The 16,854-nt window shown below is 36.5% G+C and overlaps 1 protein-coding gene across 1 annotated transcript in view; it reads left to right on the top strand.

Annotated features, from left to right (window-relative positions):
- Positions 1-16,854, top strand: part of LOC131692384 (diacylglycerol kinase 1) — a 420,215-nt gene that overhangs the window by 363,643 nt on the left and 39,718 nt on the right. The window contains exon 14 of the mRNA XM_058979392.1: positions 4,180-4,391. Coding sequence (XP_058835375.1) covers positions 4,180-4,391 — 212 coding nt within the window. The remainder of the gene's footprint in view (positions 1-4,179; positions 4,392-16,854) is intronic.

A 16,854-nucleotide genomic window follows, 5' to 3' on the forward strand; every position in this document is an offset into this window, starting at 1 on the left:
TCATTTGAAAACGGTTCAATTTAAAGACTTCATCTTTGACCTCTTGAAAGCAAGCTTCTTTCATTGTAGGAATCCCGATCAAAATGAAATAACAAGATTATAACAGAACACAATTTTTGTATCATATTGTGTTATAAATTAGGTCTCGTTAGTAGTTAAAATAACAAAAATTTATATACATTTTAACGACATTCAATTAGCTAGAGATTACTGGGTAGGGAAAGTTATGAAACTTAGAACCATAGTACTCAAGTGAGAGCAAGGATGTGAAGTAAACAGATCGGAAAACTAGAAGTGGCAGGGTCATTAGAACAGGCTTAATATCGTACGGGCTTAATCTTTGCCTTCTGTTAATGAGGGTCGAGCTTAGGCAGAATAACTACGAATCACCCGAGTTCACTAACATGTGTCCTGATAAAGGTAGACGTATCTATCTTTACCGTGACAACCGACATGTGACTAACATAGTCGAAATAAAAAAGGAGAAAAAACAAAATTTTATAACAAGTAACAATGCGAGATATAGTTTTGAAATATGTCTGTTATGTGTTTCTGATCGGGATGACCCATAAAATCTACAAATTATTTGTCGTCACTATTTTTATTGAAGCCTTAAAATGCTATATTTTCGATCTCAAAGCTTGAAATTCATCAAATTTGAAACTCTTACCGGTTCTTAGATCGTTCCTCCAATAAATTTTGTTTGCTTTGGAGCCTTATTATTAGTTTTGTGTTCCACAGTGGCGTAGCCAGAAATTTGGTTTGGAGAGGGTTTTGACGAAAATCTTAGATTTTTCGCGATCGACTGGGTACTACCGTGTTCTGCAGTAACAGCGAAATGGGATGGTGTGAGCGGGCATGGGCGCTATGACCATACCGTAGGCAGAACTAAATACCTGTCGCATGTGTCAGTTATGTTGGGTGGCGGACTACGAGACAGGTTAGGTCAAGTTCAACGAGTGACCCAAAAACACCACTTTACTAACAAAAACATGAGCTGAAAACTCGCAACTTCGAAACCGTAGCATTTGAGGAGCTTTGATAAACGGGGCAGAAGGTGTGGAAATGCGGGGATCGAGCGACGGCACAAGAGCTGGACAAAATGCGCCAACGCGTGATCAAGTGGCAGACCATCAGCGAATGGATGTGTGTAGTGTGGATCAAAAGCCATATCAATGTGCACTGACCTCACATCCGCCGGGGGCATTGTATAAACCGGTTATCGCACAGAATAGTCTGTACACTTTATAAATAATGTGCAAAAATTCTCACGATTGATAAGTATATTATGACGAATACCTAAATAGCGAAGCAGTAGACGACAAGAGTATTGCAGGAATCAGCTTGGAGACGAGCGCAGTCGACGACGGATTCCGGATCTGCCTAAGATTCATGAAAAAATAGGACGGTTGAACCGCTGGTAATGATCAACTGTCATGTGAACTACTCAAACGCAGAGTAGAGGAATTGGCTAGAGCACTCCACTGGGTGCTTTTGAAAATCTGGAAGGAGGAGATTTCACCGAAGTATAGGAAGTAGGGAGTAGTATGTCCCATCTATAAAAATGGTGTTAAGGCACCACCTTATTGGGACTTAGAAAAAATTGCGGTTTTCAAATGTCTTCAAAATTCTCAAAATAGTCGAACGTTTTGCACAACCAGAATAGCTTACCTCCTAAATTAGACGATTACGAATCTTTCTATACTAATTAGAGCGTTGTCCGTTCAGTTATGTCGTAGTGGTGTATTTTTGAAAATAGTGCATCGAAAAAAGCGGGATTTTTGCAACTAATTACCGATTAATCACATTACTGAACTGCCCTTGTATGCAAAGGTGACATAAACGCCATCCAGCATATTTTTCAGGAAATCAATTTTCAAATCTTGCATGGTGCGGGTAAAAGGATGCTTTCGCCACTTTGCTTTTCGCATTTCAACAGGTAATTTTTTATTTTCATTTGAAGTCGTTTGCACTGAAAGATGCGAATTTTCGTAGTGAACATAAAAATACGAAAAAGTTAAATTTGACCAAAGTGGCGTTGAAGTCACTTTTGCATACTAGGATAGTAAAAGTCATCTACAAGGTATTCTCCCAAATTCTTTGTTGCCGCCTATAACCGTTAGTAAGGGAATTCGTAGTGCAATACCGATCTTAGCTGGTGGCACTTTACATAAATGCACATAAAAACCGATTCTGACCTGTTAGAGACAAGCGTAAAACGCCATTTTGCATCAGTTTCTATGTAGGCGTTTTCATTGAGCCATTTTGCTTGATATTCACATGATTTATCAACTATAGGATCCTCACTAAAATATTAGTTACAAGATCCCATTCTCACAATTTACAAAAAGTCCCCATAACGTTTAAAACATTAGGTTCTCAATGTAATGAACAGATAATAAACTTCCAAAATTATTATTTGAATATTCAAATAAGCATCAGCATCAAACTTTTTTTCTTCAATTCAAATATTTTGGTTTGGAGGGGGTTTTAACCCCCAAAACCCCCCCTTGGGTACGCCACTGGTGTTCCAGATCAATCAGGCAACAGTTTTGGAATTCCATACGCACCTAACCTTAGACAGAACGTCACCATGGGCACCTTTTTAATTTTTTTCGTCTTAAAAAACTTGTAAATGAAAACGAAAATATAAGCCTTTTGAGTCCTAAAACTATATATTTTTATGTTTTTTCATTGGTCCACCAATAAAAATCCAAATTTAGCTTACTTTTTGGTCAGTTGAAAAATAATTTAGTCGAAAAATGTCGATAAAAAACAAAACAATATTTTTTTTCTATTTTGGCCAGGATTTGGTAGGTAGTAGTTATGCCTCTCTGCGATGAACAGTTTCGACGATTTTCGATTTATAGAAACCATCTAACGGTTGCCATTTCAATGAATGTCACTTGCCATTTTTATGGGCAACTGACATTATCTCGCTTGTCAAACTGATTCACCGTCAGTCCTGCGCGCACTGATCCATCCTTTTCAAATCGGTCCAACAGTATGACCGAACCAATTTTATGATGGCTTCGAAGAACATCCATTGATTTTTTTTTGCTCGTTGGCCTCAGTATGAATACGCAGGCCTTTTTTATGATTCTTACTGTCGTAGCCAGCACAAAGCCGTAGGACACCCGAGCGCTATTTTCATACCATGCTTTATTCATCCCTGCATCATCCTAGCGAACCATGTCGGGTATCTTTAATTTTCTCTTGATAATGGCTACACGTGGAGGTAATATTCAATATGGTTCAAGATGAAAATTGAAATCAAATCAATGTGTCGATTCATTATTTGATAGTAGGTCATTGTTGAAAATAAAATTCATCAACAGTTGTTCAAACGAGTTCTACAGTTAATAGATTAGAATTGCTCAGTCAGTGAGTCTTGCAACTACGATTGATTGGTAGACATTTCGAGCTCTAACTCCAACAAACCAATCGATGCAATTAGATGTAGTATCCTATGCCAAAAAAACCGAATCAATGAAGCAAAAATTGGTTGGATTGATGGAACGAAATCTACTCTTAAAACGAGGAAAGGTGGTTTGATCTTTGGAACCATTACATTTCAATTGGATGGGAGTTAATTACATTTCAATGGGTAAATTGAAAGATCTAGAACTCGTATTGCGCTCTGCAGATACTACGCTGTATCCAAACGATTGTTTTCAGTTGCGAGGAAAGTTGGGACGACGAAAATCAAAAGCATTGTTTCAGATATAATTCAAAAGAAACGTGAAGAATTCAGGAAAATCATCTCTAGCTATGTTGCATGTCTGAAACTTAAAGTACACTGTGCAGATAAATATAGTTGAAACAAATAGGTTTTGTTATGGATCCATCAATAGCAAATGAGCACCACTCACTAAAATGTTTTTCTTTCTATATAAAATAATTAGAGCCCGTGTTAGCACTCTAATCATCTGGTTACTTTAAATCCATTTCCCCAAATATTCATTATCATTCAAATTAAAAAGTACACTCAAAATCAGCATTGTATGACTAGCTGACATATTTTTCCGCCTATCAAATAACATGTAATCTGACTTTTTTCTTCTGCAAATCAATTCCATCAACTATAACTGGACATCCCCCGATGGACAATATACCAACATATCGGCTGACGACCCACGGGGATAAACGATGACAATCGGACACACACACACAACCCAGTGTGTAAGTACACGGTCCACGAGCGGTGCGTCCAGCGAGCGCCAGCATCCTGCATTGCCACCTACGTCAAGTCGAAAAAGTCGAAAACCACTTCAACCTTCCAGCATCACTGGGTCGAAGGGAACTGCTACGGCCGATGCTCCAAGTGTCGAAAACGAATCAAAGCGTACAATGGCATTACGGGATTAACTTGCCGCTGGTGCCGGATGATGGTAAGTGACCGAGCAGCTTGTTGCGGTGTGAATGGGGTTTTAGGTTTGACCAGGTGATTTGGGTTATTTTTGCTTCTCCGATGACAGATCCTCATTTATAATGCATTGATGCTGATTACAGACCGACGAAATTGAGTTGAAATGTAGATGGAAAGGATGGTCTAGTGATCCACTACATAGCAAGGCAATCCGGGGATAGTTGGTAGTGAGTTGGCAAAAACTTTTTTTTTATCCAATTACAGGTGGTGCTGTCTGTTTGTCCAAAGCAGGATAACCTTTTTTGTGTAATTCACCTTATAGGAAATATTCCCTTCTGGTTTTTGCTTAAAGCATTTCGAAAATTGGTTTTTGAATGCGAAATACGCTTCGAAATTAAAACATCGGGATATTGGCCGGAAAAATCGACTGGTTTGATGTTTTGCTTAATAGACACGTGTGGTATCAGGGTTACTGATGTAACTTTATGACTATTTAATTGCATATATCCTGACGTATAACTAATCCTGTGATATTTTCAGACTGACATCCGGCAGAAATGATTGTGTTTGAATGTAAATTTGAGAGCTACGCCAATGGTGGGCGCATTCGAATGTATTTCTCATAATAGGGCTCTTGCTACACACACAGTCAAAGCATCTGTTGGGCACACATTGCATGTAGACGTTCTTCAAGGTTATAGTTCGAGAATAATAACATTCTTCTCAATAATAAATCCACCCAGTTTCATATTAATGATCTGTGAATATATGCCAATAAATGGAAAGGATTATTTTAACTTTTTTACGTTTTAACGACATTCAATTAGCTAGAGATTACTGGGTAGGGAAAGTTATGAAACTTAGAGCCATAGTACTCAAGTGAGAGCAAGGATGTGAAGAAGCCGGTTGTCACGGTAAAAATAGATACGTCTACCTTTATCAGGACACATGTTAGTGAACTCGGGTGATTCGTAGTTATTCTGCCTAAGCTCGACCCTCATTAACAGAAGGCAAAGATTAAGCCCGTACGATATTAAGCCTGTTCTAATGACCCTGCCACTTCTAGTTTTCCGATCTGTTTACTTCACATCCTTGCTCTCACTTGAGTACTATGGCTCTAAGTTTCATAACTTTCCCTACCCAGTAATCTCTAGCTAATTGAATGTCGTTAAAACGTAAAAAAATGTGATTAACCTAGTCGAAATAAAAAAAGGAAAAAAGATTATTTTAACATTTTTACATTTTACATAATAATAAATCCGTGTTTAGAACGTGTGTAGTTTATGGTTGCAAAAAAGACGACCGTGATGGGGAATAATGGTTTTGCTTTTGGCAGGAAGATAATTGTCCAGAACAGCTCTGTTCAATTATACAGAAATGTATTACGAAATACTAAAGGCTCTGAGGTAGACCGACTTGGCATCAAAGCAAATTTCGCAAATCCAATTACGTAGTCGTAAGAAACACTTGAGGTATTCCTGTGGAATCTACAGACACTCAGGCTTCAGATATAATATTCGTTCACCTATAAAAAAGCTTTTACAAATTACTTTTTCAAATATTTATGTATTGTAATAGTACTACTATCTATTGATATGAAAGCCAAATGCAACATTTTTTAAACCTTGGATTAAATTGCATAGACGTTAAAACCTTTCAAGATTTTGAAGCTTTCCTGTATGCACGAACTCTCGACGTACAAGACATTTCAAAAATTTGAAACAAGAATCATTTTCTGGGTAAAAATCGTTCTGAATATTCATTGTTTCCATCGGTATGAAGCATAGCTTTGGCAATGTTTTACTTACTTGTCCACGTATCTGATTCAAACGCTAGAAATGATCATGTTTTGCAAAGAATATTTATTTGTGATTCCTATAATGCAATCATGTTTGCTCTAAATATTGTGAATTAATTATTTTAAAAAAGTTAATCACGCCGCTCCGTATAGATTGCATGCAGCTGTCATTTTCGCCTGCCCAACGGCTCACCAATACATATGCGCTCTGCAAGCGCCCAATACCGAAATGATCAAGTACCCTGAAAAGGTAGATCGCATTGAAAATGTTGAGTTATTCGATTGATTTTGAATCAGCCGAACTTTTACGTCAATCTGATTGTCAGAGTAAAAATAAACTCGTTTGTCACAAATTACCTGCTGGTGTGCTTGGAATAAGGTACAGTATCTACCAAGCGAATAAGATTGGTTTAATCTCATATCATGACAATAGACACCAGCACCAGCTCGGCCGTCCAACAAAGTACCTTCAGCACAACAAACTACGTATTCTTCAAGTTGTCTCTCCATCCAGCCAGGCTACCATTCCTGGTGAGGAGGAATTTTTACATTGAAAATTTTAAAATGAAAACTACGTGTGAGTGTAAGGTCACTGGGAGCAAATGTATACTCATCCCAAGTAACCATTTGAGGCCACAGTCTTGTATGGCTAGTTGCACGATATACTGGGTTACTGTTCCGAAACTCAGTGACATGAAGATGGCTTGCACTAGAAAATGCTTCTTGTTTCAGAAACAGTGATTTTTGTCGTGATCAAGACCATCCCCTGAAGAAGGTTTAAGGTTGAACAGAGAATGGTGCAAAAATCGAAAACGAAAAAAACAGTTTTTTCCACATCGTGTGTTAGATCCTCATAAAAATCAATCAGCTTATGTAGAATATTGTTACAGTACTGTTGATTGATTTTTAAGAAGATCCAACACACGGTTTGGAAAAAACTGCTTTTTTCGTTTTCGATTTTTGTCACGTTCTCTGTTCAACCTTAATTTTGATTGGATTGACATGACTTCTCCCATCAAACAAGACACAAGGGGTTTGAGTCCCCAAGATTTGCCGGAAGCCCATCTACATTGGCTGAAGGTAAGACAAGCTCTCTTGATTCCTAAATCGATGTGAGGTGACCAATTAAGTCAAGAATTACCCAAAGGTACTTAACTTGATCTGTGATAATAATTTCAGAGTCAAAGAACTGCAATGGACGAGCTCCGGTTGTAATCCATCGTTGCGTGAAAAGCACTATTGATGTTTTATTTGGATTAACTGAGTACAACATGAAGACACCATTGCTCAACAACACATAAGGCTTCTTGTATCAAATCAAAAAGTGCAAATACCAGTGATCATTATATGATAATCATCGGCGAAACCATACGTCCGAAACCCAAGCTCATTAAGTTTCCTCAACAAACCATCGGCGACAAGGTTCCATAGAAATGGTGACAGCACACCACCTTGAGTAAATCCGCAGACACTAAGTTTCACTATATCTACTTGTCTTAACGATGAGCACAGATGTCGGTTGCTAAGCATTGCGTGTATCCAGTTCGTGATATATGAAGGTACCCCATGACTTCCGACTGCTTCCAAAATGGATTCGAAAGACATGTTATCAAAAGCACCTGCAATATCGAGGAAAACTCCTAAACATGATTGCTTTTGTGTAAAAGTTTTTTCAATGTTGTAGACAACATTGTGTAACAGGGTCTCTGGGTAGTAGTCTTTCCCCGCCGATATGCTTGTTGCATTGCATGCAGCGGATGCTCGCCCAAGCTAACATCTTGAATGCAGTGGTCGATTAAACGTTCCACTGATTTGAGAAGGAGGAAGGTCAGACTGATCGGTCTAAAGCTCTTTGCCTCCTCATAAGTGACGCAGCTACCTTTGGGAATGAATTTGACAATTATTTCCCGCCACGCTAATGGAATGTATTCTGTTGCAAGACTACAAGTAAGAACCTTTTTCAAAATATGCTTGAAGTGTTCATATCCTTTTTGTAGTAGAACTGGAATGATTCCATCCTTTCCGGAGACTTATACGGAGCAAAACTTTCAATCGCCCATTTGATCGATTCGGTTGTCACAATTCTACGAGCAAATGCCCAAGAATCAGAACTACCTGAAAAGAACTCAGAAGCAGTCGTTGGTGATGGTTTCGTAGAGCCTGGAAAGTGTGTGTCAAAAAGACAGCGGAGTACTACATCTTCGTCAGACGAGTACTCACCATTAGCAGATATCACTGAACTGACATGAAAGTCTTTCAATTTCGAAAATAACTTATTTAATCTACTAGTCTCGTTGAGACATGAGACATTTGTACAGAGGCTTTTCCAACCACTTCGCTCAGAGGATCGAAGGGCATTTCTGTATGCTTTGCGAGCCAACTTAAATGCCTCCGACCCGCCCCTGCTCTTCTACATAACTTTTTCAGTCGAACAAGTTCGGTATTCCGCCAAGGTGTTCATCTAGAAGCACGCATAACTCGAAGCGGACAAGTCTCTTGGTATGCTGCTACTATGAGTGAGCTTGTTTTATCCACGACCTCATCCAAATCATTTGGAGATTCAATCGTCGGAAGATACCCATGAAACCTAGTCGGTAAGCCCTCTTCGTAGAGGTCCCGGTTCGAAGATTTTGGATTACGATATGTGACGATATCTAGCGAGACGTTTGAATGATCAAAGACAATGCACTTATTATTAGATAACGACGGTTCGTTTGGTACGAGCCAGTTTGCCAATTCATGTGTAATACCGTCAAACCTGGAGTTACATCTAACACCTGTTCTCTGCCAGTTCGTGCAAATGTAGGGCGATTTCCTACATTGGGTATGTGCATATGTATGGCCTACCTTAAACTATGCAACTATGCCGATTATAAAAGGAAACCCATTTCTGACACAGTATAATACAACCCTTTTGAAATCATCAGAAGGTGATGGTTCATTATGCGGCAAACATGCTGAACAATAGACGTATTTCTTGTTTATGTTGTCAAATATAGCGAGTTGTGAGGATATAAGACATGCGTCAATAGCACTATTCGCAAGTATACATGCACGAGGCATTTCACGTGTCATTTGTCATGTCATTTTTGTTGAAAGCGACGAAGACGGGGTTAAGTAGCTTTTCAACATAGAAGCTTCCTTTATGGAAATAAGGTTCTGGAATCAAAGCTATGGAAGCTTTTCCTTCCTGCACAAGGCGGAATAGATTCACAGTTGCTGTACGTGTTGAGGCAGGATCGTGGTTTCCGATGTATTTCATTTATCGGATCCACAGACAAGCAGCAAATGGAAGCACTAACGGACCGTACAGGCAATTATAGGACGGAAATAAAGAAACAGAACGTTTTCTAATACCGATCTACTCGACGGTTTGACTGGGAAAGATAAATTTTGTTTTCCTGCTATCGCTTATTTAAACTACGTTTACATTAATTCAAAAAATTTCTTACATGCTAATTTTATAGCAAGTGAACTGACAGCACTGACTGCATTCGATCTAATCTCTATTGCCGACAGTGTTGAGAACTGTCAGTACGTTTAAGCTGAAGAATAATTTGTGCTGCTATGACCATACTCGATTACAGCACTACATATTTCATCATCAGAACTTGTTGATTGATATGAAAGTAACTATAAAAAAATCGGTTAACATTGAAAATAAATTTTCGAAAAATCGCCTCTTAAATCAATTAATGAGAACACTAATATTTTAAAAGGTAAAAAATATTCGTGGAACATTATAAGTTTGTGCAAATTCGCTGAGAAAAGCTATAAACTAAAGAAGCAGCACGACTTCTAAACAAGTGGAATTTATTATTAATCGTGGCAGCCCTGTTTGAACAGCTGCATATGACATTGGCACAGGAACTCATCATGAGTTATGTTCTATCAGCGACCATGCGGTAGACTTGGGTGGAAAGCCCAACTCCTACCAGCAGAAGGCAAAAGATTATTTTGCCACATTTCCTTTCTATCATGTCCATATGAGCCTGCCTAGTTCTAGTTTTCCGTTCTAAGTTTATAACTGATTCGCTCTAGAATATCTATCCGTCTTTCAATTCCATTGTTTTCATTTCTCATAGTCAACAAAATCGATACAGTAGAACCTTGTGGCAATTAAAACATAGTAACAAAATTGATGAATTGTTAATTACGTTGCAAATCTATAGATTTGAATTTCCTGTGATATCTTGTCTAAAGTATGCAAATTGCATTACTAGCGACAGATATTCAATGAAGGGCTACCGCGTCTACATGCCCGTCCACAAAGTTGGGATAGATGGTGTGATCACCAAGTCGAGTTTGTCATGCGTGGATCTACTGAAGATAGGGGTTGGCTGTTTTAAAAACCCCTTGCTTCAGTGTGCTAAGATTTTGAATGGCAATTGCACAGGACGGGATAAAATATTATGTATCTTCAAGCTCATATTTGAGCCGCGCATATGGACCATTATAGTAATAAGACATGGTATGACAAGTGTGCAGAGATTTATTAGGATGACTCTTGCATTGGGAATGATGAAAAAAGCGCTTGTATTGTGGGAAAAGTTCACATGACTGAAAGAGTGCGATTCTGACGATCCCTTTGTTGGGACACCTGATACTGCTCCGAAAACCTAAACGCAGATGGGATTCCTTGTAAGGGCTAAACATTTTCTCTTGAGAGCCCACCAAATATAACAGTTCGGGGAAGTGCTGACACAAAACCGAAGCAAACAATCTCTTGTCTTAGAAATTAGAGACCAAACGAGAAGATCCTAGCGCCTCCAGGAACAATCAAAAATCTCAAATGGCTCAACATTTCACCCAGAGATTCAGCTGGACTGATTGGGCAAAGATTTAATACCGGCAACTTTGTGTCCCATTTACTCCGTCCCATCCAGATTTATTTGTATAAAAGCTTTCGTTATTTATTTTTCTATTCCCTATAAATTTAAAAGCAATACGTTAGTTATCTTAATTCATTTTATGATTAGTCCTGACTTTTTCAATGAACCAGATCATGATTTCCGTGCCGCCCCAAGGTTGATGCGCTTGGCGGGGGCCAAGCTACGACCCTGATCATAATTTGGAGAAATGATAAAGTCAAAATTGTACCATTGGGTGGATTAAAACAGGTTTTTAATATCATTCCTTATACGCCTTTTTCCAGTTTCATTTCATGGATTTTATTCGTCTTGTTATTTTATTCATTTTGAATATATGACAAATTTTATATGTATTTAAATTATTCAATTCATTTAGCATTCATTATGTCGATTTGAGTTCTTCGCTCGCTCTGATTCGCTTATTCTTTTCGTGCATTTTATGCATATCATTCATTTAGCTTATGTTATTCACTGTTTTCATTTTATGCATTCTATTCATGTTTTACAGTTCATACATTTTATTCAATTTCTTCATTTTAACAATCTGACTATTTTTTCAGTAATTCATTTTAGAAAATTCATCCAAAGTATTAATTTTACGCAATATTTTTTTCTATTGATTTGTAACTTTTTAACGTCGTTTATTTTTCTTTTCAATTTCTTTTGATTCTTTTCTTCTCTTTCTATTCATTTTATAAATTCAATTCGTTTTTACTTCATTCGTTTGTTTTATTTATTCATTTCAATTATTTTTAATTTTATTCATTTCATGCAATTATTCATTAGATTCATGTGATTTATCGGATTCATTTGATCCATGTAATTCATTTTATTAATTTTTTCCATTTTATTCATTTCATTTCCTAATTTGATTTATGTATTTTATTGATTTGATTTATAACAACCATTCTATTCATTTCACGAATTTGATATTTGTCCAGTTCTTTTGCTTTATTATTTTTTAATTTCATTTGTGTTATTGATTTTCTATAATTTATTCAGTTTATTCGTGGTTTTTCCCTTCTCTAGATGGGTGCCTACTTTGCACGAGTTCTGCGAACGAATGAATGATCCAAAAGCGATATGTGCAATGTCTCATCTCACTGCTAGGTTGATTAAATTGATTTTTTACTGACAAATGTGCCATTAAAAACTATAACCTTGAGGTAATAAAATTATGGCTACTACAGTGGGATATGGTTACATGAAAAAAATTAAATTTGGCTCCGAGTTACTTTTTGGGTCCCATTTAGCTCCCAGCACAACTCTGCAAGTTTTTAGCTCGGTAGGTGAAACTATATTTTTGCGCCCGCATTTTAAAGTTTACATGGGATTTCGTATGAGGAAATTGTCTTTTGCAAATTAATTCTTCCAAGAGTTGCCCGTTACCTCTTAAAATAAATAGATATCTGATTTTTATAGGAAATTCGTCAAAGAAACAAAGTCTAGAAGACTGTAAAACGATCTGACGCTTGTGGAAAAAGCTATTAAGCAAAAACCGATTGATGCCCTGAAGATTGATGAAAATTTCACTTTTCTTAGCATCACTGCTTTTGACGGTCTAATTATACACAAATTTTTTAACTTTCTCTTTTTATGTACAAAAGAAGCCTCAATTTATCCCTCAAAACCTTGCGAAGCGGCCAAGTAGTGTAGATAAAAGATTTAGACACATTGAGAGAGGATTGAAATAAAATTGCGTATAATTGGACAACAATAGGACAATTGGGCAGTGGTGCTAGAAAAAATGAATATTTTGTCAATCGTCAGAGCATCCATCGGTTTCTGCTTAATAATTTTTTTCTCAAGCGTTAGATCGTTTTGTGGTTTTCGAGACTTTGTTTCTTTGTTAAATTTCCTATAAAAGTCACATAACGATTTATTTTTAGGAAGTAATGGGCGACTCCTGGAGGAATTATTTTGCAAAAGTTAATTTTCCCATGCAAAATCCCATGTAAACTTTAAACAGTGGACGCAAAAATATAGTTTCACCGATCGAGCTAAGAATTTGCTCAGTTGTTCTAGGACCCAAATGGTACCTAAAAAGTTGCTCGGAGCTGGAATCTAATTTTTGTCCTACCCTAATGGCTACACATCCGTAAACAAATTCAAACTTTTCGCAATTTTCCTCGAAAAAAAAGATTCACTTTCAAGATAAACTGCATTATACTTTTGGGAACCGTTTCTCTTGAAACGTTTTTAAGTTTGAACCAGGGGCGTAGCCAGGAGGGAGGGGGTGTTTGGGGTTAAAACTGCCCCAAACCAAAATTAATTGGATTCAGTTAATTAAATATTCAATAATAATAATTTGGGAAGTATATCACATTGAGAACCCTTTTGTTTTAGACATCATGAGGACTTTTGGAAAATTGTGGAAATTGGATCTTAGAAATGGTCTCTAAACCTAGGTCCCATAGTTGTCATAAGCTCATTTTTGAAAAGATGTTTCGAAATATAGATTAGGGATGTTTCGAACGGGAAGCGAAGTTTGATTAAGTTGATTGACTACACACACAGCAAAAAAATCATGTAACTTTACGTCTTGCCAGATGCACATGAAACGAGCGTTCCAATTCACATAAATTTACATTTTATTACATGTAAAAATGTGAGATATTCGGCTTTTTCTAGATCATTGAGTCTGAGTTTTACATCATAATATTCAATTTTACATTTCATAGTATGTAAAATCCTATTATCGGACAGAAAAATACGTCACTGCGTTGTTTACGTCAAATGTAATTTTCATTTTTTCTAAGAGTCTGAATTTTATCGTTGACGTAATTCCAAACTTGCCACAATCTAACAAACCGAAATTGACAAAATGACGAAATATAACAGTGCTCTATTTTATTTTACATGGAAGATGTACTTTCCATGCGCAGTGCCATAAAATTACACGCTTCAACGTTTTAAACAAACGCCATATGGTCGGTGTTAAGTCAGACTTGACTAAGTCGCAAAATATCAAAAAATGAGATAATGATAACAGTGGATAAAGAATTTTTTCAGCTACATTAGACTTTTGCCAGATTTGAAATATTTAACCATAAACAAGAATTGTGGCGAAAAATAATTTCCAATAATAACGTAGAGAGTGTTGCGATTCAAACTTTAAACCCGTTTTTCTCGAAATCAATATTTTGTCACTTAGTCCGGTCTGAAGTAAAATTACGTGACTCGCAAAATTCAACGACATGTAAAATCTAAATCAAACGTAAAACTATGTCATTTTTGATGCTCGTATAGGTGTCATGGTCGGGAAACGTAAATTTACACGATTTTTTCCAGGTGTGTATAAACAAAAACTTACTCATCGAAAAATTGCATTCAATTGCCAAAATGCTTTTTCTTGAGAATACGAAGAGTTGAGACAAAAACTTAATGTCAATTTGGAAAACAGAAAATGATGAAAAATTACGTTTTCCGTTTGTCTCTAGCAGGTCAGGATAGGTTATTATAAGCTTTTGATTTTTGTTGTAATATCAATTATATAAATAGCCTCTAGGCAGCATTGAATAATAAAGGATTCAAAATATTCTAAGTTAGTGGCTATTAATGATGTATATCTTTGTTATAAATTGAATTGTGTAACATAATTTTGTATTAAGGGGACACGTTCTGGAGTTGTGAGCTTTTACAGCGAAGAAAAGTGAAATTAATTCGATTTTTATGGTAGACCTCAACATATATAACCCCTTAAAATGACATTATCAACAACTTTGCTGAAGACACCAAGTCTCTTACCATTTTTGATGAATTATTTCTCCATAATTACTTAAAGGAGATTCAATCACCAACATTATATCAAAAGAAGCGCTTTTTATGTTTAAAAGATGCTTCGAGGTTGTTAAACGTTCAAAGTTGATGGTTTCGACAGTATATGATCTTGACCGTTAGAAAAGCTTTTGAACATTTATTCCACTGAGTAAAAATTTCTGAATTGCCCCCCCCCCCATTTTTCACGAAGCGGTGAAATTTGCAAAACATGTTTTAATTTTATTAATTAGGTACCCGTGAACATCTTCGTGAAATATTTTGTCGTTATTCGAAATATTTATAATAGTTTTTGTTAATGCTAATGTTTGCTCAAAAAAATTTTTTTCTTGGAATTGAAAGCTGATAATATATGCAACATTTTACAATTTAAACGGTATAAATATCGAGTGAAGAACCCGCTTAAAACTGTATTTGTTTGAAAAATTGTTTAAAAAATAGTAGAAATAGTTAACATTTGTTAAACATTTTTTCGACATTTTCTAGACTAAACATTTGTTAAACCACCAGCGAAGTTTGGTGCAATTTGAAATTTAACTTTGGCTGTAAAAAATATTACAATAAAAAGATGTATAAATTTTCAATTAACAAAATCTATTATAAATATTTCGAATAACGGCAAAATATTTCAAGAAGATGTTCACGGGTACCTAAACAATAAAATTAAAATATTTTTGCAAAATTCACCACTTTGTGAAAAATGGGAGGGGGTGACTTCAGAAATTTTTACTCTACTTTAAAAGCTCATTTTGTATCTGCATTCTTTGACTTCATTGGCATATTAAAAAATACATTATAAAAGGCATCTGTTAGATTAATTTTGTTTCTGAACTTTCACTAACTTATCAAACTTCCATTAACTTTAAGGATTTTCGAAAAATCAATCATTATTATTATTTTAATTTGTTGAGTCAACTATAAAATCTCATTTATGAGACCAATTTTAATTAACACATGTTAAACAAAATTTTAGAAATAGAACTGATGACGTTCTAAAGAATAGGGTTGCTATTCGCTATAAAACAGAAGTTGCCGCGTGCTAAACGATAGATACCGCAAGATGCTCAACGCAAACACACGTTTGAACATGCCCGTTGGTCGAGTGCGCGTGGGTTGTGGCTAGTGCGTTATCGTGGACATCATCGAAATGCGCCGCCTATTGGAAGAGCGCGGCGTGTGTCAAAAAAGTTCATATCTCTGGATAGGAACAAAAGGACAAAAATATCTTTATAGATTATTAAAGGTGAACTTTTTCCTCGTCATTTGACATAATTTTTGATTTTTTGTGGCGCAGAGAATAAGAAAATATTTTAAACTGTTCATTAAAAATGTTGCGTTGCGTTCGTAGGTATATTTCGTAGATTGCAGACTGATGACTCTCATTTCCAGCCAGACGACATGAGGAGCATTGTTTGGGAATAAAAATTGATCCAGTCCAAGCGAGAATTTCGCCTGAGAACCACCATTGCGGACCACGCCATCTTTACCGTAACTTGGCATATTAGAAAGGAAATGTTGATGTGGTACTTACTTAACGGAAGGCTCCGACTTAGTGACACTCCCATAAGAACGGCTTGGGTAGTGGGTGGGTTTTTAGTCAGGACTCGCCTCAAGCAAGCGATGCGACTGAGAATATATTTGAGTTTATTATACGTAAATGTTCTAGATGTTAAGGCGGTTAAACTCTGGGTAACCGTTTATCGAGAGTTTGTTTCATTGAAAACAACTAGAACTCCGGACAGCCGGCTGTCGGGAGTGTTGTCGACAATATAAAAAGGACCATAAATAATGAGTTTTAAAGGATGCGTTAGTCTGCATAAATCTCAGCGAATTGGAAAATTGGTATTGTGGACCATTCATAAATTATGTCACGCGAAGATTGCCTCATACTAGCTAACTCTCTCTCATATTACCACGTTCTTTATCTCTTTGGTCTAATACACATTACTGCCGCTACATGCCAAAGTGTCCATGTTCTATAGAATTCCTTATATATACATGGCACAATCGTGCATAAAACGGCCGAATGCGTCAAAGCA

Source organism: Topomyia yanbarensis, chromosome 3, assembly GCF_030247195.1.
Source record: "Topomyia yanbarensis strain Yona2022 chromosome 3, ASM3024719v1, whole genome shotgun sequence".
NCBI classification, from domain to species: domain Eukaryota; kingdom Metazoa; phylum Arthropoda; class Insecta; order Diptera; family Culicidae; genus Topomyia; species Topomyia yanbarensis.